We start from the raw sequence: 20,143 nt of genomic DNA on the forward strand, positions 1-20,143 counted from the left end.
AAGTTGAGCCAAAATCTAGAGAACAGGGAGGAACAAAAATGCCTGGGCACTAGGAGTAAGCTTTTAGAAAAAAGAATAGCTTACAGGTGCCAAAGTGATGTAGCCACAACAAAAAATGTGCAAGCCGTCATGTTGTGTGTGACTTTCACTGCTGTGCTCTTTACCATATCCAAAATCTTAGATACCTCATTACCACCTACATTGAGGATGCTGGTTAACCTCTTGATAATCATACATATATTCTGAATGATCTCAAAGTCTGGCTCTTCCCACTTTTTGTTTTCGCTTTCAGAGAAAATTTAAAAGATACTTCTCCTAATAAGAAGTCTCACAATATTCAAGAACTTCTATCATATTTATCCCATTGATAAAATATATATACTTTTTTTGCCTCACACCTCTCCCTTTTACATAACTTGTAATGCTTTGTAGGACATCCATATTTGATCTCTTTTAATGCCTTTAACTATGTCAAAACATCTGTTCCCACAGGCAAACCAACCTCACTACAAATTGTTATGTATTGCCATTGCTGCCTTCTTTGGCTGGGAGGTCCTCTAGATGAATGCTGTTACCGCATTCCTCAACTCTGATTTGTTTGCAACCATCTATTTTGATTGACCCAAAGGATTCAAGCAGCCTGGTGAGGAAAAAAAGCCCTTTTACTTCTCAAATCCTTGTATGGCCTTAAAAAGGTTTCCAATGACTGGCAGGATGGCATTGAGGAGTTCCTTATTAGTGTGGGGTCTGTACAATGTGAAGTGGATCACTTTATTTACATTTGATGTCAAGGTGATAGCTTCACCGTAGTTAATTTTCAGGTGGATGGAATGAACTTGCTATCACTGGCAATGACAAACTAGACTTCAAAAACAAAATCTCCTCTCCCTGTGAAATGGAAGACTTGGTTGGAAAAGCAACGGGGTGGATCTTTGACAAAAAGTAATGACTGTTTTTCCATCAGAAATTCCCCAATTCCATATGAGAAAGATATTGAATTAACTCAAGAACAACACAAAAAATTGTCTTCAGATTCCCTAAGCAAATTACTTAACCTTGCTTAACATTGAAAAGGAAGTATAGAACACATAACCAACACTCTAAAACTGGGAGACTTTAAAGAATAGTTGAGACTTGATAAGCAGAATATGGCAGCTGACCACACACTCAATGGAGATGATTATTTGAAACTTCTTGATCCACCAAGATTGTACAGTTCCCTCCAAGTGATTCACGTAATCATTCAAGTTCTGCAGCTGCGGGGCCAGGTTTTGTCCAGAACCCAATGATTACGGTTCCTAGATGTGGGGACGGGTACACTGAAGCAATGAGGTCTAATGAATAACCAAATTGCAAAGAGGCATGTGATGTGGAGGTGAGCATTATGGACAGAATGTGTGTATGCCATATGGAAGGTCGTGGACAAAGCAACAGATCTTGTTCCTATAGATCTAAAGTGTGTGTTTGCTTATAAAAAAGTTGATGAAGATGGCAATCCAATCAAATTTAAAGTTGACTCATTGCAAAAGGATTGAAACAACACAAAGGCATCAATTACACCAAAACTTTTGCACCAGATGCTACATTTGTGTGTTTGAGGATCATGTTGACTATTGCTACATGCAGGAATTGGCCCATACATTGATTTGACATATCATCAGCCCATATAAATAATGATATTGACTCACTTATTTCTCAATCCATACCGGATATATGTGTGGGACAGCACTATTTGGCAACCACTTTGGAAATACCCAAAGCCCGCTATTTTCGGTACATAACCCGCAGATTCCGAGCAAACCCGGACCCGCTATCACCCAAATTGTGCCGCAGCCGCAGCAACCGGGCACAAAGTAGATGTCTACCGCCCTCAAATGGAATTCAACCGCCCTTCATGACCAAACAGGGCAGTTTTATCCAATTAGTGGGCTGAGCCAAAACCGGGCGTACCCTTCATCATTGTATCCTCCTAATCCAACCTTCGCCTCATTTGATTGATCTCATCAGAGACAACTCATAGTTCAATCAAAAAAGATTCATCTCGTGATGAATCGATTCATTTTTTTGATTCAATTTATCGACTAAGAGCTCAGCTGATGAAAGAAACTGAGACACGAGTATTGGAGCAAATGAGGTGGAGCACATTGGAGAAATGACAACTGCAGTCACTTACAATGGTACACGAGGACCTCAACGGTACAAAGATCAAAGTGTCATATCAGTATTGATCACTTTTACTCGTTGATATTCTGTGATTAGAAAATAAGTCATATTGAGAGTTTGGTACAGGAGAGGTCTAGTGAGTGAGAAAACGAAACAAAAACAAAACGGACAACCGGGCTCTGACATCAAAAGCGGGCGCCAATAGCACTGAATAGGGTGACAAAAAACTAATGATCCGACCTCCAGGCGTCGGGTCAAAAAAACCGGTCGCCAAATAGTGCTGTCCATATGTGTGAAGCAAAGAAAAAGAACAAAGTATTCAGATAAATCGAAGCTTTGTATGGAAATAAACACTGTGCACAATGCTGATGGAACTTGAACTTGAAGCATATTAACAACATCCTTACTTGAATGGGATTCAAATCAAGTCCATGCCATTAATCCCTTTGCATATATTGGTGTGGAAGTGACACATTCATCATCTGGTTGCACAGCAACAACAGTGGAGTAACAGGGAGAGTTACTAGATGTAATTCATAATACACACAAAGAAAAATTGTCAAGTAAGTGGGAAAGAAATTTATATCAAATAATTGGAGTCAATGTAAATCGTCTTCAAGATGGAAGTTTTGATTTATCTCCACCTGGCCTTACCAAGAAAATCATGCAATCCATTTTACCAGAGAACGTTCAGCAAAGACACTAATGAACATTCAAAAAGTTTCAACATCACCAACTGAAGAAGAAGAAAAAGCAGGATCAGAAACATACCTCTCAAGTCTCAGCAATCAGAAGCCTCTGCTACCTTTCAGTAGCAACACTTCCTGATATTACATACACTTTCAACTACCTCACAAGATTCTTATCATACTCAAGAAAGTAACACCGGAGCACCATTGAATATCTAATCAGACATTTCAACAAAACTGGTGTGCAAGAATTATCAATGAACCCCATCAAATCAAAAGTTGATACCCTGATTCACACTTATGTAGACACAAACCGGGGAGGTGAAGGAGCCCAATTATTACATGAGTTTATTACATATTTCTCAAAATGACCAATTTCCTGGAAGCCTAGAAGACAAACCTGTGTTGGTTCATCTACCTGTCACACCAAATATATGGCAATGGGTACTGCATGTAGAGACACAGTATGGTTGAGAGATTTGATAGAAGATATCACTGGTGAATGCAAAATTGTGAACATGTATTGCAACAACACATCATCAATACATGGAGCGTGCAATGACGCTTCAAACAAGTGCACATGCAATACCAACAGAGAATACTATTATACAATTGAGCAGATCTACAAAGAAAGAGTATTCTTACATTGGATTAATACTGGGGGTTTGTGTTGTAATCATGTGATCCTAAGACCAACTGTGTGCTGCAGTCAACAAAACTCAGTTCAGCCAAGTTTGAGATTCCACATCATTGTGAAATCAAAGTTTTTGTGCTTATGTGATATTTGTGTTTCTACTTTTCACCATACAGAGGTCTTTATAACTCTGTACAGGTCTTTTTGTGAACCAATGTTCCTCTGCAACGAAAATTTTATTGCCGTCCCAGAGGTTTGACAAAATTGATACTCAGTCAAATCCATTAATCCTGAGGCCAATTTTTTGAGTATTGGTTATATCAGATTCTACTGTGGTCATGCAATGGGATGGGACCCCAGCTAGCCCCAGCTAACCCCATTGTCTTGCTGAAGACAAAAAGCCAATTTTGGCTGAATTATCTTATTTTTTTGGCATGTTTCTTTGCAGCAAAAACCATCTGTTTTTTGCCCAGAGCTATTATGTATCTTGTGTATACAGAGCAATTCCGCCTTCATAATATCTTCAATTGAGGCCAGACTCACCACAGTCTCAGAAAATTACCTAGGATTGATCACATAAATTTCAGGAGGTCTCCTATGTTCCAGTGCACTTTATCTGTACAAGTCAAATGGTGCAACTGCCGCAGCCTACTGAGATGAGACACCTTAATTTCTCATGTACACATTTATACCTGCAATTGATATACACCATCTCTTCTGGGTTACTCAGCAGGATCTTACCAAATCAGAAGAAGGGATGTGATCTACCAAAACAAGGCTTTCTGGTTTGTAAGGTTCTATATATGTGCCAAAATAGGGCTCTTGATGTTTGTTGTCTATGTATTTGGAGGCAAATTGGCTGAAATATGGACCTACGGAGAAATGTTTGTTGTGAAATTGCAGTCAAAACCTGTTTTGGGGCAAAAAACATACATGTCCTTGGTGCCAAAAAGTCCAGAAATCAAGTCTTGACACAATGGAGCTTCATAGGAGCTATCCGGGGTCCTAATGGGATACTCTAAACTTATCCGAGTCCCACGCCGACCCGAGCCGGTCGTAGAGATAAGTTTAGGGATACTCTTCTTATTTTCAAATAAACACGATTACAAGTCGAGACGTGTGAAATGCTAAGACATAAAGAGTAACACAGCCTGAGATACTGAGGCTTGCCCGGGCTCGGCTCGTGGAGGCTTTGAAGGGCTCTCAGATTTACTGTCGTTCATTGGTCAAGCTTTTCGAGAACGACAGTATCATCCTTTAGCTCTTTAGCTCGGATGACCTCGAAGCACCCAAAACCTGATGAACCATTTCTACCGGTGGAAAAGCTATGTAAAGTCAACTTGATAATTACAAAAGTGTACATACATCCTTACCTCCTGACGTCGTGACACATGCAGAGTTCAAAGGTTCTTTCTATCTGCGAGTTTAAAAATCGACTAAGAAAATTGTCAACAATTCTCGGCTCGTGGAATCGAAATGTGTTTGCATAACATCAAATTAGAATCCGCACCGATGTGTCTACCATTGAGTCCTTGGCTCCGGTGTGCAATGTTGAATAAGTTGAATACTAATCTCAGATCTGTATAATTCCGTCCGTGGAAGAGTCAGTAGGGGTGAGCACTGAGCAGGTATCGAAGACTTCCAATATCTACCAACACTTCATTCTTCCCATCCTCTGTCCCCAACGTGAACAGAGAGTATCTTCCTACCTACCAGATTTGCACAAGTTGTCCGCAATGTCTTCGGAAGAGAAGAAAATAGTCGACTTCGTACTCCATCTGCGCTCTGATACAAATCCATATGCAGCGATAGCAAGATACTTGAAGGGAGTGATGGCGGTAAGAAATTCGCAACCTTCAACTGACCTTTCTCGCAAAACTAATGAACATTCTCAAACTTTTCAGCCACCGCAGTTAGCTGGTTGGGCGACCATCGCCCAGCGTTGTGCCTTGGGCTTGTTCATCATGTAAGCTTCATCTTTGCTTTCGGTTGCATTTAATAGCTGAAGTGGGAGGAAATCCTCCCTGCCCTTAACACCATCTCCTCATCGCAGAATGTTTGTACAATCAGTGCATTTGATCTACGCGCGGGTCAAAGTGGGCGCGTTCCAAGCTTGGAATTTTACGCGCCGTAAGTCCTTCAAGTCGCTGTGTCATATCGGTCCTCCCTACAGCAAACTCATAATGCGCCGGCATTGCAGTCGGTCTGTACTCGATCGACGTTGCGAGCGGCTGCGGCACCACATATGCGATATATAGTATCCGTCAGTATCCCTATCTTATGACTGCGCCCTTCCGAACCTCAACGCTTTATAGGTGCGTTGCCCGTACCGAAATACTGATGCAGCAGGTCTCGACACAGTGGCCATAACGGATCTCTTTCTCCTGGATCAAGCAAATGCTGGCGAACGTGACCTATCTGGAGAGATCATGCTATTTGGAATTAAATATATACCGATTCTTTTAAATGGATGGTGAGCTATATACAAACTTTGGAATGATCACATTTTCATTGACTGATCATGAATTTTTTTTGGCTGTCAAAGGTGTACGTCTCAGGACTTCTATTGGAGATGTTGATTTAATGCGTTTTATCGTATTCTTACTGAAATTTTATTCGTCTTTGAAGTCTTCCTGTGGGTATGTGCATGTCAGTGTGCGTCCCTGGTCTGTGAATCCGGTCTAGGCGAGGTTTCCGGCATGGGAGGGAGACTCCATCCAGCAATCCGGGTTGTTATGCATGCTATACTATTGGCAGTACTCATTATTCCAATCCGTCAGTGATTTCTGACGCATAGTTTCGGTTGACACAGCTGATGTCCATAACTTTGTTTATCGTATTCTTTGTTTGATTCCGTAGCTATTGTGTTTTATTGTTACACAAAGGTTAACAAGGAATATGTTATGGCAAAGTCAATATTACACGGCGTCCTTCAAGCGCTTGATGCCAAAGAGGTCACTGCCACTCCTCAAAATTACAATCGCATGGAGCTATTAGCAATACTGAAACCAGCACGAGATATGCAGCCACATGCTGTGAGTTCGAAACTCTTGGTTGGGTAACATTTTTGGTGTTCTGAGTCTCACTTGCTGCTGTCTTTGTAGCACAATATGGCCGTACTGACTCGAAGTGGCATCATGATATATCTAGTGCAGTTGACTACTCTCAGTGTCGTAAGTGAATTTCAGTTAAGGGGGTCATTGGGAGAAAGATACTGATGTTACCCCGACTCGAGTAGGTGTATGTGCCTCTGCTGGCTGTCTCGCTAGGTCGTTTGTATGCCCGATCAGTCTCCCAAAAGAAATTGGATATGGCTGCGTCAGGCGGTGAAGCTAATGGAAAGATTTCAAAGATGGGTCGCAAGATTCGTGAACAGCGTAGAAGGCTGGTGACGCATGCGATGATTCTGTATGTGACAGTCGTTTTGCACGTTCCTATCCTCATTGCTCAGGTACGTCTTCATCATATGCCTACTCCGGGAGTTTGGAAATCTCACTTTCTGACATTGGGCGGGCTGTAGCTGGCCTACGAAGGTGATGGGTTTCTACGAAATCAAGGGTGGCTGACACTCACTCGCGTGGTACGCAATGGATTTTTTCTCAATCTCTGTGTTCACTCTTTTCTCATTATCTATGGATACGAAACAGGGTCTCACCTTACCGTTCGCGATCGGCGGCAACGGGTTAGTACATACGATTACCTTCTAGATTCAACAAACTGATTATATATCGACTCTTGTCAGGATCGCATTCATACTCAATGTCCACGCGCGCAATCAGTTAGCAGATACACAGACGCAGAACCCAGCGGCCACAACTATGACCTCAACCTCCGAGGCCATGAAGACCAAGGAAACTTTCATGCCTAAATTCAATCCTGGTGGCAAAGATGTCGAGCTGTCGCTCCTTCCGACATATGTAGGCCTCAATGGACGCGATGCGCAGTTAAACACTATTGAGACACGCGAAGCCCCGTTTGGAAGTGCTGGAGTACGCTCTCACCCGTCAGTAGTGCCACTGCATGCTTCAAAACCTTCAAGAAAGCAGAGTTCGAAATCGGTTGTGTCGAAGTCAAGTATACATTTCAAACAAAGTTACGATCGGCAAACTGAACAGTCTGGCATAAGTGCAGAAGATTATCCTACCAAATATTAAACCAAACATTCGCCATGAACTATCCGCTTCATGACAACTCATTTTGCATGCTCATGTGCTTCTATGGCCCTAACCACCAGTTCCCGGCACCATTGTTCTTCATGGAAAATCACAGTTTATCAAGCTGCCAGACTTGTATATTTATTACCTCATTAAACAGCTTGAACCTCCGGCTTCGAATGCGTGCAGAGATACAGTTCCTCAACAAAATCAGAACCCCCTCAGCAAGCCGAACTAAGCTGATCTGAATGATTTCAAGTCTCTGCAGTACCAGACATACTTATAATTCCTACTTTCCTTTGTTTTTCACAAGTCGCTCGTTCATATGTTGTATATGTTTTATTTCGAGGCTGATGTTCAAATTTTCTTATAAGTACCAAGTCTAGACCAGTGCGCCTGCTTAAAGATGCGGGCAATTCAAGTTGAAAGAATGTCTAAAATATAACTGTCCCTACTGTAAGGTTCTCAATAGAGAAACCTTCACTGAACTCTTGGGAAATCTCACGGTGGAATCTAACCACTGGAAAGCTATTTTAGAACTCCTGTTTCATTACAAGCACGCTAGTCTAGCTCCAGTCGGGGTTTGTCAGGAAAGAGACAACAATCAGAAAAGGTATAAGATAGAATAGCTATAATGGATGATGACTCTTACCTAGCTCCAGTCGGGGTTCGTGAGGAAAGAGAACCCAACGTGGAGCCAGGGTTGATAGTGAGTATAGTGACAATGACCTCTGTAAACCCATACTGTAATCTATGTAATCCAATCCTTACACCTACCTTGAAATGGTACTCACACCGCGGGAATCATTAAGTGTGAAACCCGATTGAGCAAAGTCGCGGTGTCCGGGTCCGCGACTTTCTTCAATTGTGGATCTTGTTTGCCATAGGTTTGCTATAGGTTTGCTAGCTTGCATCAAGCTGCCCTCAAGTTGTCTGCCTGAGCTGCAGTACATGTTATGCATGTTTTTCCTTTCAATATCCTCAGACCACTCAAGATCATGTATATGTTACAAGAGTCTAGACATATGGTACCTCCATTAGTCCATACTACAGCCTGAGTGGATGACTATGTAGAGGACAGCTTGAGACAAGCTTGCAAACCTATGGCAAACCCATGGCAAACGAGATCCGTGATTGAAGGAAGTCGCGGACGCGGACACCACAACTTTGCTCAATCCGGTTTCACACTTAATGATTCCCGCGGTGTCATAATCTCGAAACTTTCAAAAACTTTCAGACAGCCCTGCCTGAGAAGCACATTTTTTTGTAAAAAAATATAATTTTCGAGGGATGGGGAGGCCAAAGTACAAAAAACTCTAGGCACTTTTGGGCCAACTGGAACTCCCCTAATTAGGATCATTTTGAAATACCACGCATAAAAATCCAAGCCTTTGATATCTAAATAAGGCAATACAAGTCTCAAATTAACTGTCTTTCAGAATTGCAAAGCTGGGGTTGTTGCCCATCATTCATTACCTGAAGTAAAAGACATCAACAGTTTGACAGTAGTATTGCTCATGGGTAGTCTCTTTGATCTCTGCAATTCATCACCTAATGCATCTAGTGCATTTGATTGGACATGTTCTGACAAAGATTTTGATGTATTGAAGGATTATTATGGCCTGCGACCCGCCCCCGGGGATTTCCCCAACCCTGATTTGACTCCAGAAGTTACCAGGGCCAATTAAGGCACACCCCAAATATCTTATTGGTACAAAGGAAGAGGCAGAGTTCAGACAGAGGAGTATGTATTACAAAGAGTATCATACAGAGTCAGCTGTTTGGGGTTAATTAATAGCCCTATCATGAATTGATGATTTATTGTTGCACCTTTTGCATCCACCACCAATAAAGGTGCACCTGGGCTTCACTTCAAGTTCCAGCAAAGATACCTTGGATTTGCAGATCCAAGGTGTTGTTGGAGGTAGATTCCCATAGACCACATTTCCCAGTGAATGATCCCAGGTCTTCTTTGGGCCTGATTCAAAGCCTCAGACCAAATACTGAGGCACCCTGCCCAAGGTTATTTCCATCCAACGACACCTCTTATTGCTGAATTCTTGGCATGTGTCTTGGTGGTTCCGCCATTGGTTTTAGACAGGGCTGTAAGATTGAACTTGAACATGTTATGATGTGAAGTTCCTTGGTGCTCATGTGGAACAGCAATGAGATCATACTGTCGTTCTCGAAAAGCTTGTCCAAGTTTTCCTGCCAAATTGCTGGAGTTTTGCGGGAAAACTCAGACAAGCTTTTTGAGAACAACAGTAAGTATCTGTCAAACATGTTGTCAACCTCTTTCTTGAAGTAAGCAAATGTCCATCTCATGTGTATGATTTGAACCAGGGACAGGAAAGTGTGTAACAAAAGGTACTGTACAGTGTGTAGTACAATGTCTGCTTATTTTATTCCTGCTGTCACATCCACCAGTTTTGGTATTTGTTTCCTCTTTGATGTAGATGCCGAATGATCCTTAACGTGATCCTCTTGATGGTGATGATTTGACTGATTTCAATTTGGGCTTTGATTTCTACCTTTGTTGGTTGACAATCAACATTTGACTGGTAATATGGTATTTTGACCGAATATATGCAAGTGTTTCATGTTCTTCAAAGTTTCAAGTTTGACTCATCTGATTTCAGTGGTTTTTGATAGCCTCACTTTGTTAAATTAATTTGTCCGCTTTCTGACTTGCTACTAATTATCTTCGTATGGAGGCAGTATCTCACTCACTCACAGCGTGCGGCTGTATGTTTTGTGCTGGTGTCAGCGTTGCCAATAAGGGCATATGGCTATAATTCTGACAAGTGGCAGTGTCTGTTTTTGAACAAAGTTCATGAAGAACACTATGACAACTGTTCAGTTACAAAAACTTATTGATCATAGCAAACAAACCTATTTCCTCCAGAGTGGCCGGACAAGTGCGCGCTCGGCATTGCATGGTGCGGATCGGATCCAGATGAGCCACTTCAGAGCTTTGAGCTTTGGATGATCCCGGCAGCTTGGTCTCTAGTGTATAGGAATATGTTTTGTTTTAAAAATGTGACAAGAAGCTATATGTCTTGTTGACTTCAGTATTGGGTTTGAAATCCTCAAACAAACCTCAATCCAATAATTATATGGAAGATAGTATTTACAAAAGACGAGTATTTGGAACATAAGTGCGAAGTTACAAGACGAATTGATGAGCTTGAGGAATGATTTGTCCATGAAGAAATCTAAGCTTGATGAGCTTGATATCTGAGCCAAAGTCCAGAGACTGAACCTAAACTACTTTCTCTTCTCAATTCATGATTAGATTCTGGTAAGATGCTAAGAGAGTGTGATCTACCAGATCGTAATGAGATTGAATCAGATGAAGAGTCGGATGGTCGAGATTCCGATGATGGATCAGAGTGTTGAGCTCCCGATGTTGACCCAGAATGGGTGAAGGTGATACGGCTTTTGAAAAACATGCAGATCAGTGAATTTGGTCAATGAATGGAACGATAAATTCGCTCAAGAGAACAAGCATACCTTTCCATTTCGTCAAACCATACTATCGTGCGCTTACGTGGCACTGCGTGATTGGCCGACATAGGGGCAGAGGCAGAACGAAGTCGAGGAGGAGTTTTTAGCTGAGGATTTGAAGATAAAGGGCTTTTCACAATTGTAAAACTTTGTCCAACAGGTAACAATCGAAGTGGACGAGATATAAGAGGAGTTGGAAGTGCAGCTGCTTCCAAGTCCGATTTTATCGAATCTGTTGATTTTCGATTTGGTCGCTTTTTTCGTCTCCATCCTTGAAAAATATAACGTTGTCCATATTGTAGCAAGGACGAAAACGATAACTACGATACTGACCGCAAAGATGTCCGCGGAACTTAAACTCCCGACCATTCACTTCAGCCCGCGTCCCTCTGTTACCAGTCTTCTCAATGACAGCAGGAAAATCCCTGATATCAAGAAGGATCCTCCCAGTCAGTCTGAAGTTTGAATCCTGGTATATCTTTCTTCCTAGATATTCCTTAATCTTTTCTCTTTGATGATGTACGATTTTGCTGATGCGATTTGATGGGCGTCTATAACTTTTGAGTGACTGATTGGGAATCATACAAATCGAGGCAATTGCCGTATAATTGTTGGAAAATCTTCAAGATCGAATGAAGTCGAGAAGGGCGATTGAAGCAAGAAAGATGATGCAAACTTTCCACCTCCAGCAAGCAGATTGAGGATGACAAAGGTCGTTTTGACTGAAATAAATTCACAAGAATACGAAATAAGTGGGTCGAAGATAAGCACAAACAAAGCCGTGAAAGGAGTACTTCGCTTTTTGATGTCGACCAGTTTTGTGAGAGCCCCTTCAGGTGGAACGAAGACTGAGCGCAAGGAGCGTAAGTTGATATAAACAGCCGGGAAAGTGTACTTCGGCGCAGTCGCAGTCAGGTTCGGACTGGTTGTATAAGAAAATGGAAGGATGAGCGAGGGCGACAAAGGAATTTGTCGCTGGATTTATGTTGACCTGCGGATCACAATCGAAACTGTGGTATCGGCGAGGGAGGCAAAGATATTCACGGACTTCGCTGAGATCCATCAACTTCACCAACAGCCGGGGAAGTTCATTCAAAGGGGAGGTTTACTGATTTCCTAACCCGCGCAACCAGTTTGTCTGAGGACCCTGGGATAGGCCAACCCAAGTGATAAAGTGTTGTCGAGAGACAATGACTGAGTTGGCCTTCTTTGAGACACAGGCCTAAAGATTGAGTTCGTTGAGTATGATCGACTTTGAATGAAAATTGAATGACCCATGTCCGTAGATCCTCATCCTACACCGGATACCGATTCATACTAAATTCTGGAGCCATGGTTCGTTGGAGACGAATCCACTTGCATATCTTTCGGCTACTCATAGAGGCGAACAGCTTCTGTAAATCCACATCACGATACTTCCAGTGTACCAGTTGTATCATGAAGTGACGACAAAAGTCTCACATTTTTCTGTCTAAAAGCATCTCATCAGGATCGGATCCAGAGTCCAAGTATACAAGGCGGAAAAGGGCTCTTCAAAAAGTGAGAAGTTTGTGATCATATTGGCTTCTTTCTGTTTGCTGGCAATTCTTCGGTTCACACAGAAAAGTAGGGTATTTCAGCCGACACGATATCATTGGAAACTTGGTGACATACCTTTGAGTCTATCAGACATACAAGATCCATCAGAACCCCTGTCATTTTGGAAGGTGTTCGAAATATCTTCCAAGATCCGAAACCTCTCTGAGCGCCCTTCATCTCGTACATATCAGACCAAAGCACAATTTTACAACTTTTCTTCGGCCAAGTGTAAAATACTCAGTGAGATCTTCTAAACCTCAGTTCGAATTCAAGCCAAGTCCTCAAATGAAGGGGTACAAGGACTCACAGTATTCAACTTTCCAACTAGTCACTTTCAATTTGTGGAACAAAGGCCTTCAGGGCTTCGGTGCGTACGTCAGGCGGACAGCTCAGCTTTAAGGAATAGGCCTACTAACTTTGCCATTGTTTTGATTGTCACATAGACACACTTTACCATCAAAAATTGATGATGCGAGGGTGGGATGCGGGAGAGGATGCGGGAGAGGATGCGGGGTTCATGCTGATAATGAAGTCCAGATTTTTACATGGATGAGCCACCTGCACCTACCTTTTGAAGTTTCTTCTACAAAACAGTTCAAGTGCATGAATTGCAGTGAAAGAGTGATTTCAAAGGATGTGATTTCCCAGTAAATGAGAGATTAAATATAATCTCTTCAGCTCAAGGTAGCCGAACCAAGACATCAAGATCCAAAAAATCATTAAGCTCCTAAAAATTATTGAAAGATATACAAAATGACTCGAAAAAAAACAAGATCAAAAAATCCTTGAACAACGATCAAGACAAATAAAATCAAGTTTCAACTACATAAATACTCCTAACGAAAAATAATTATAAACGTTCACTTCAAAATTTCCATCTTTTATATAAAAGCAAAAACAAAGGACTTCAACTATATAAGATCAAGAAGTTACATACATACAATCAAAATAATTAATCACAACAAGTCAACAAAAAAAACCAATACGAGTCCTTTTTTCCAAGCCGTTCCACAAAAAATGTAAAAAAAAGAAAAAAAACTTCAAAAAGGTTTTTCTAAATAAATTATATACACAAATCATTCGTCTTCAAAAATCAAATGAGTAGTAATCTCATTCAAAACAGCATGAGTTTTCCTAATATTCCGTAACCTAGGTGAAAGTTTTTCAATAGGAGAACTAGGAGGTCTAATCCTTGAAACTTTACAAGGAGTTAAATGATTATTAAACGAAAGATTGGTAGTGGTGGTGGTAGAAGAAGAAGAAGAAGCAATCAATGAAGCATGAGTAAATTGATCACCACTTTCAAGTGAATAGATCCATTTCTTAGCTTCAACTAAATTAAGAAATTCATTCAAGATTTCAGATGATTTAAGTGTCTTGAATGAACCTAAGATAATTAATTTCTCTCGAGATCTCGTCAAACAAACATTTATCCTTCTCCAATCTTTTAATAATTCTCCTACACTTCCATGTTCATTATTCCGTACCATGGTCATGATGATACATGATTTATCTCTTCCTTGTGATTTATCTGCTGTGATGATTTCTACCGATGGTGCGTGTTCAAGTAAATAATTTAATAATTTGATTTGCTGTCGATAAGGTGTAATCACACCAATTTCAGAAGCAGGAACGCCACCCCTTAGCAATGCATTGACAATCTATTAGAAGCATAAAAAATTAATCAATATTCCCATTCACTCAAAATATCAAAATCAATCAAATTTCAAGAAAAGAAAAAACTCAACTTGAACCACTAATTGAGCTTCAACTTTGTTTTGTACTAAACTACCAGTAATAGATTCTTGTGCATCAATTTTATCAGTATCAACAAACACAACTTTCCTTTCATCTGAAAGTATATCTTTTAACCAACATCTTCTCAAACAATTTGGTTCTTTATCAGAAGAATTAGAATGATAGAAATCTAAATTAATTCCATTGGGTATTCTAAGTGTCAAATTCGAAATTTCTTCATTTCCACATTTCAATTGCCCATTATAAATTAAAGAATTACTTAGACTCATGATCTCTTCATTCATTCTATATTGTCTTGTTAATGAAACCATTGAAGCAGGATGTTCTTCAGATAATAATTTGAATAATGAAATTTCTAATCCTTTTGACTTTGCTATTGGATTCTTAACTAATGGTGGTAATTGAAAATGATCTCCTACAAGTATAAAGACTTCTGCATACCTTAATGGTCCTAAACAAGTAGGTAAAGTGATTTGTGATGCCTCATCTACAATACAATAATCAAATTTCCTACGTTTGAAGATCGGATGATTGATAGAAAGACAAGTAGTGGCTACTAATTGTGGTGTCATTAACCTTGCTTCTAAGGCTTCAACACTCCTCATCGGTTCACTCTCGTCTAATGTATAAGGATGTAGTGCAGGTGAAATCTTGTCCACATTTCCCAATCGTAGCATATCGATATCCGACTTGATCAATTTAGCCAAGATATTATCAACAGCCGAATGAGTGTAAGAGGTCAAAAGAATAGTTTTGCCCTCTTGAATCAATACCTTGATCACCTCGGCTATAGTAGTAGTCTTTCCAGTTCCAGGCATTCCAAGTATTAAAGCATAATCCTTGGCAGACATCACTTTACAAATAGCATCACGTTGATCTTCATTTAAATGAGCAAATCGAGGATCGGTACCAAAGATATCCGGCGTGGGTTCAAAGACCGGAGCTCTGAGATCTACTACCAATTCACGACGTTTATAATCTCCATGAGTATAAAACAATTGAGCAATATTATCACGTATTCGTCCCATTCCTGCCATAAGTTCATCTTTATCAATTCGATAGAATATCTTCGGTTTCTGATCATCCTGTTTGTATGATTTAGGTATCATACTGCCAATCGAGACAGGTCCAATGTTCTCTACTCGATGATCTAATCCTATCACAATACGGTATGGAGATAAATCGCAGATGAACCCCTTCGCTATAGCCAGTTTTTCACCCTCGATAGAGATGACCACCGGATCACCAACGCTCATTTGACCAGACAATAATGATTGAGTAGGAACGACCTGAGATAAAGAAGCTCGACTCTTTTTAGGCGACTGACTCGAAACACTCGAAGTAGAAGACATAAAACAATAAGTATAACGATGTATCGTATTACCCCGCTTAGTAGTCTTCAACCATCTTATATCATCAAACGATTCATCAATTTCCATATTAGCAAACGCTCTACCTTTAGCTTGACGTTTATCTGCAGTGAGTTCCCAGATTTCTTTTTTGAATTTACCTAATTCTCTTTCTTCAAGTGAGATAAGTGATTCCCATTTAGTAAAGAATGTAGAATGATTTGGCGTGATATGTTCAGTTTTGTCTCGATAGATTGACTGAAGTGCTTCTAATCCTCTTCTAGATGGAATCTCATCTTCACCTTCAATTGTCTAAAGCAAAAGAAGAGGTCAGCAAGAAGTCGCGATTGATTTTGAAGGAAATGGACTCTTACTTTCCGATATAGCATACAACTATCCACTGCATAACATCGAGAGCAGGTTTGGGCGTCGTCGATAGGTTCCGGTAGCAAAGTGCGCTCTATATCCAATGCGGGTAGGTCACCATCAAAGTGTGGGCTCGACGGCATTTCATCATTTCCTGAGCTCTGAGTTGGAGGGAGCATAACGTCCTCAGGATCGATGGCTCGCTTGTGAATGTAACTAGCTAGGTGATTTCTCGCAATGATAAGCTGTCGAAGTTCAGCTTTAACGGCTCGGACCCGTGTGATTTCGTTGATAGATGTATAAAACAGTAATCCAGCCGGAACATTCTGATCTAAGATAAATGAAGAGAAGTCAATCAAACGAAATAAACCGATATATACTTGATACATACGTACTATAACGATCACTCATCAATAAAGTATATAACATAGTCTGAGCAGTATGTTCCACCCCATTAGGTTTCCTACCGGTTTTGATCTCTAATGGAAATACATTACATTCTTGTGTAAACAGTTCCTTGTTAAAGAAAAATCCAACTTTCTTTGGTTCTTCAATAATCGCTGCTTCGACTGTTGCATCAATCTTACCTTTCAATCCATATTTAGGTGACCAAATCTCTTCTTCTATATCATGAATAGCTGTAAGTGAAATCTTGGGTCGCGCTTCATCTTGCCTTACATTACTTCTTGGATCAAATAAATGTGCATCTTTCTAATTTCAAACAAAAAGTAAGTTTACAAATCAAAATCAAAATCAAAAAATTAGTTAACACATCAAACTTAAAGATTAAGATTCTTAAGAGAAATATGAAGCACACTTGCAACTTGAAATTCTTTCCTTGATTGTTTTGAAGAATATATTTCTTGGACCAACTAGGCAATTCTTTTAAATGTTCTGAAACCATACTAAACCCTTGATCCACGGTTTGATTAATCATCAATAAATCACCCACGTGTCTCACACAAGCTTTCCTAGCTTCTTTCAAAATCTTAGTCATTGGCCAAAGTGCTTGCGGGTGAGTAGAAGTTTGTTGATACCCATCTTCTGATATCATGTCTTCAGTAGGTAATAACAAGCTTTGAATAACTTCATGAACAATAGTACCTCTAATCACCGCTTCACCGATATCATTATGACTACTCTTGATCCTATCATTCAACACGCCTCGTCTAGGACACGAAGGAGCGGTCGAAACTGCCGTAGTGTTGATCAAAAGTGAAGGGATAAGGATAACCAGATGTCCAGGTTCAGATCTAGAGAAAGTAATCAATTCTTGATCAAGTTGGATCGGTGGTGAATCAGGTAATGAAACTAAATTTAATTCATCATTCAATTCAACTAAACTTTCAGCCCAATCATCACAAAGTAACAATCTTCTAATTTCATCATGATATTTCGATGAGTTGATCGTCACTTCAATCGTTCTTTCCATACGTTTGTTCAAATTATTCCATTCTGGCGGTGTTATAATCTGTGATATAATACATTTCGTATATTGTCGACAAAGAGGTAGCTTGTGATTTAGGTTGGGTATTTCATTTTCATCTTCTACAAAATCATCCCAGCCATCTTCAAGATCCATAAAAAGCGCGTCATAATCTTCATGATGAACAGCTACATGAGTTGTGGAATCCTTCAAAGGACTAGCTTTTCCTGGGCTGAGTTTGGCGAGTGATTTGGCGAGTTTCGGGGTTGATAGAGGGGATGATGATACGCCACGAGTGCCAGTTCGATGGACAGAATCTTTTTTGAAAGTGTCACGCTGAGTGGCTTGACAATATGATGAGTCTTTTGAGAGATCTGATGCCTTCTGACGCGAGATTTTCGAGGCAGTACTTCTTGTCGGGTCGATTGATTGAACATCATCATAATTGTTATTACATCGCATTAAACTTCCTTGTCTTTTTACATTGAAAGCTTGTAAACTCCGTTTAGGAGAGATCGATTTATCCAACTTTTCTGGTATCGATAGATCCTTTGGATCATTTTGAGAAGAGTAAAGGTTTTTCATATTCCTAGTTTCAGATAAACGGATTGTTTTAGATTGTGAGAGTTTCTTTGATTCGATTGGTGAAGAAGGAATAAGATCAGAAGGACTAAGTCCTTCTAATAAATCTTCCATGAAAGTATCTTGTTGACTTTTTGGTGGTAGTGTTCCCGGTCTGTTCATGATTCGTGACTGAGATTCCGATTGAGATTTGAAAGAAAGAGCGTATATATAGAAGATAATATGAAGGGTCTTTCGCAATGTTAAAGGGAATTATTGTGAATCTGAGATCAAAGGCGATGGGGGAATTTGTTGAGCAAGTCTTTTGAAATTTTCAGTCAACATTTCATCAACACTGCATTACATATTGACATGTTGAATTTATGTAACTTTACAAGTTACAAGTTACAACGCGCTTGATCTCACTTTCGCGTGGGCGCGCTCTTGTTTGAAGGGTCGCGCCCGAGCGCAGAAGAGGCTCAGTCTGAGGGGTCAAGCTCCACTGAGGCGCGTTAGGCGCGCCCCTCACTACAAAAAAGCAGAAAAAATCTAACACAAATCTTCAATGGCGGTGCAAAGTGCAAGTTTGCCAGTATAGCACACCAGTCATCAGGCGCAAGGGAAAGACAAGACACTGTCAAATCACAACTCAGCACAAAGAAAACCCAATGGATATCATTCCACTAAGATTGCTCAATTGTTTCTAAAATGCAGTATGTATGTATGTACACTGCAAAACTCCTTTCCGGGGATTTGTGATCGAGATGCAAACTTAACTTGAAGTAGATCTACCTCTGACTTGTAAAGAACTTCACAAAGCTGTTGAAGTGGTGATGAATCATGGTCATACAATCAAATCATTCTTATCTCAGTCTACCTTCAGTGTTGAGTTATTGAATGTGGTATTAGTCATATGCATTCTTTCACACACACTACCTTGACTTTGATTTCAATATCAAACTCTAAAAGCAGCCTCAAACTGGCCAATTGCACTGTTCAACTTTGGTCCTCAAAGTGGTCAGTCACCACTTCAAAGAAACTTTTTATTTTGTACACTTTATATAACATTGGCATAAGCCGTGGCCCACATCCAGGTAAGTTTTTTGTTTATGTTTTTATTTATTTCATGAGTTGATTATTCCATCTTCCAATTATCTAGACCTACTTGAGTATGTCTTGTTTGGCTAATGGTGGATGGACACCTAAAGGAAATTGCATGGAATTCATTGGTGTCATGGATCAGACATCAGGTGTGAAATCATAAGTTACTGATGGATCAGAAGACAGAAAATCATCAACAATGAAGCATTCATAGCAACCCAAATTGCTGGGTAGATTTTCCTTCACATATCAGAAGTCACCTCAGGCTCCAATCCCGCTTCCAGGAAAAATCTTACACATAAAGAAGCCCAGACCCATATGAATCCTGAACAGAGACCAACAAAGATGGAGTAAGAACATGATAATGTGCATTGATAGATTACATAGCACCCTTCAATGAGATTCTTGTAACATACAACTTCTGATAAAGATACCCACCAAAACCAATTCAAATATGAAATCATTTCACATTTTGTTGATATCTCACCTTGCATTGCCAACAATCAGTAGATATTTACAGCCAAATATGATGATTTCTCCAGAAAACAAATGACTTCTTTTTTCCCTAATCAAGTAACACAACTTTTCCTCCTCAAGAGACATGTTCTTTCAAAGCTTATTCTCACACCCATAATTTTTTTGATCAAAGTCTAAACCAGATTATCAAGAAATATTTCCTGAAAATGAACTTTATATTGGAATCAACAAAAAGATTTGAAGAACTTTTCAAGATATTTTCGTGGTCATATATTATTGGAAAACCCAATTTCAAAACCCATCAACTTCTTTCTGATCATACTCAACAAGAATTCATCTCATTACAAAACTTCAATTTCTTCAACTATCAATCAAAATAC

At 40.0% G+C, this 20,143-nt stretch overlaps 3 protein-coding genes across 3 annotated transcripts; 1 reads left to right on the forward strand and 2 right to left on the reverse strand.

The window, feature by feature from the left end:
* Positions 1–5,222: 5,222 nt before the first annotated feature.
* On the forward strand, positions 5,223–7,640 carry MELLADRAFT_113621 (uncharacterized protein; the record flags this gene model as incomplete). Its single annotated transcript, XM_007418331.1, has 12 exons — positions 5,223–5,452; positions 5,557–5,582; positions 5,622–5,749; positions 5,802–5,959; positions 6,032–6,033; positions 6,115–6,261; positions 6,346–6,521; positions 6,591–6,659; positions 6,725–6,937; positions 7,007–7,066; positions 7,134–7,168; positions 7,229–7,640. 12 exons carry the CDS (start codon positions 5,223–5,225, stop codon positions 7,638–7,640), a joined length of 1,656 nt encoding a protein of 551 aa, XP_007418393.1.
* Positions 7,641–10,054: 2,414 nt separating this feature from the next.
* On the reverse strand, positions 10,055–11,730 carry MELLADRAFT_113622 (uncharacterized protein; the record flags this gene model as incomplete). Its single annotated transcript, XM_007418343.1, has 6 exons — positions 10,055–10,198; positions 10,375–10,454; positions 10,533–10,646; positions 10,903–11,078; positions 11,154–11,418; positions 11,481–11,730. The coding sequence occupies 6 exons, from the start codon at positions 11,728–11,730 to the stop codon at positions 10,055–10,057; spliced, it is 1,029 nt and encodes a 342-aa protein (XP_007418405.1).
* A 2,071-nt stretch (positions 11,731–13,801) lies between these two features.
* Positions 13,802–18,368, reverse strand: MELLADRAFT_113623 (uncharacterized protein; the record flags this gene model as incomplete). Its single annotated transcript, XM_007418342.1, has 6 exons — positions 13,802–14,386; positions 14,474–14,603; positions 15,333–16,144; positions 16,207–16,529; positions 16,594–16,909; positions 17,016–18,368. 6 exons carry the CDS (start codon positions 18,366–18,368, stop codon positions 13,802–13,804), a joined length of 3,519 nt encoding a protein of 1,172 aa, XP_007418404.1.
* Between the last annotated feature and the right edge of the window lie 1,775 nt (positions 18,369–20,143).

Source organism: Melampsora larici-populina (genome assembly GCF_000204055.1).
Source record: "Melampsora larici-populina 98AG31 unplaced genomic scaffold MELLAscaffold_89, whole genome shotgun sequence".
Taxonomy (NCBI): Eukaryota; Fungi; Basidiomycota; class Pucciniomycetes; order Pucciniales; family Melampsoraceae; genus Melampsora; species Melampsora laricis-populina.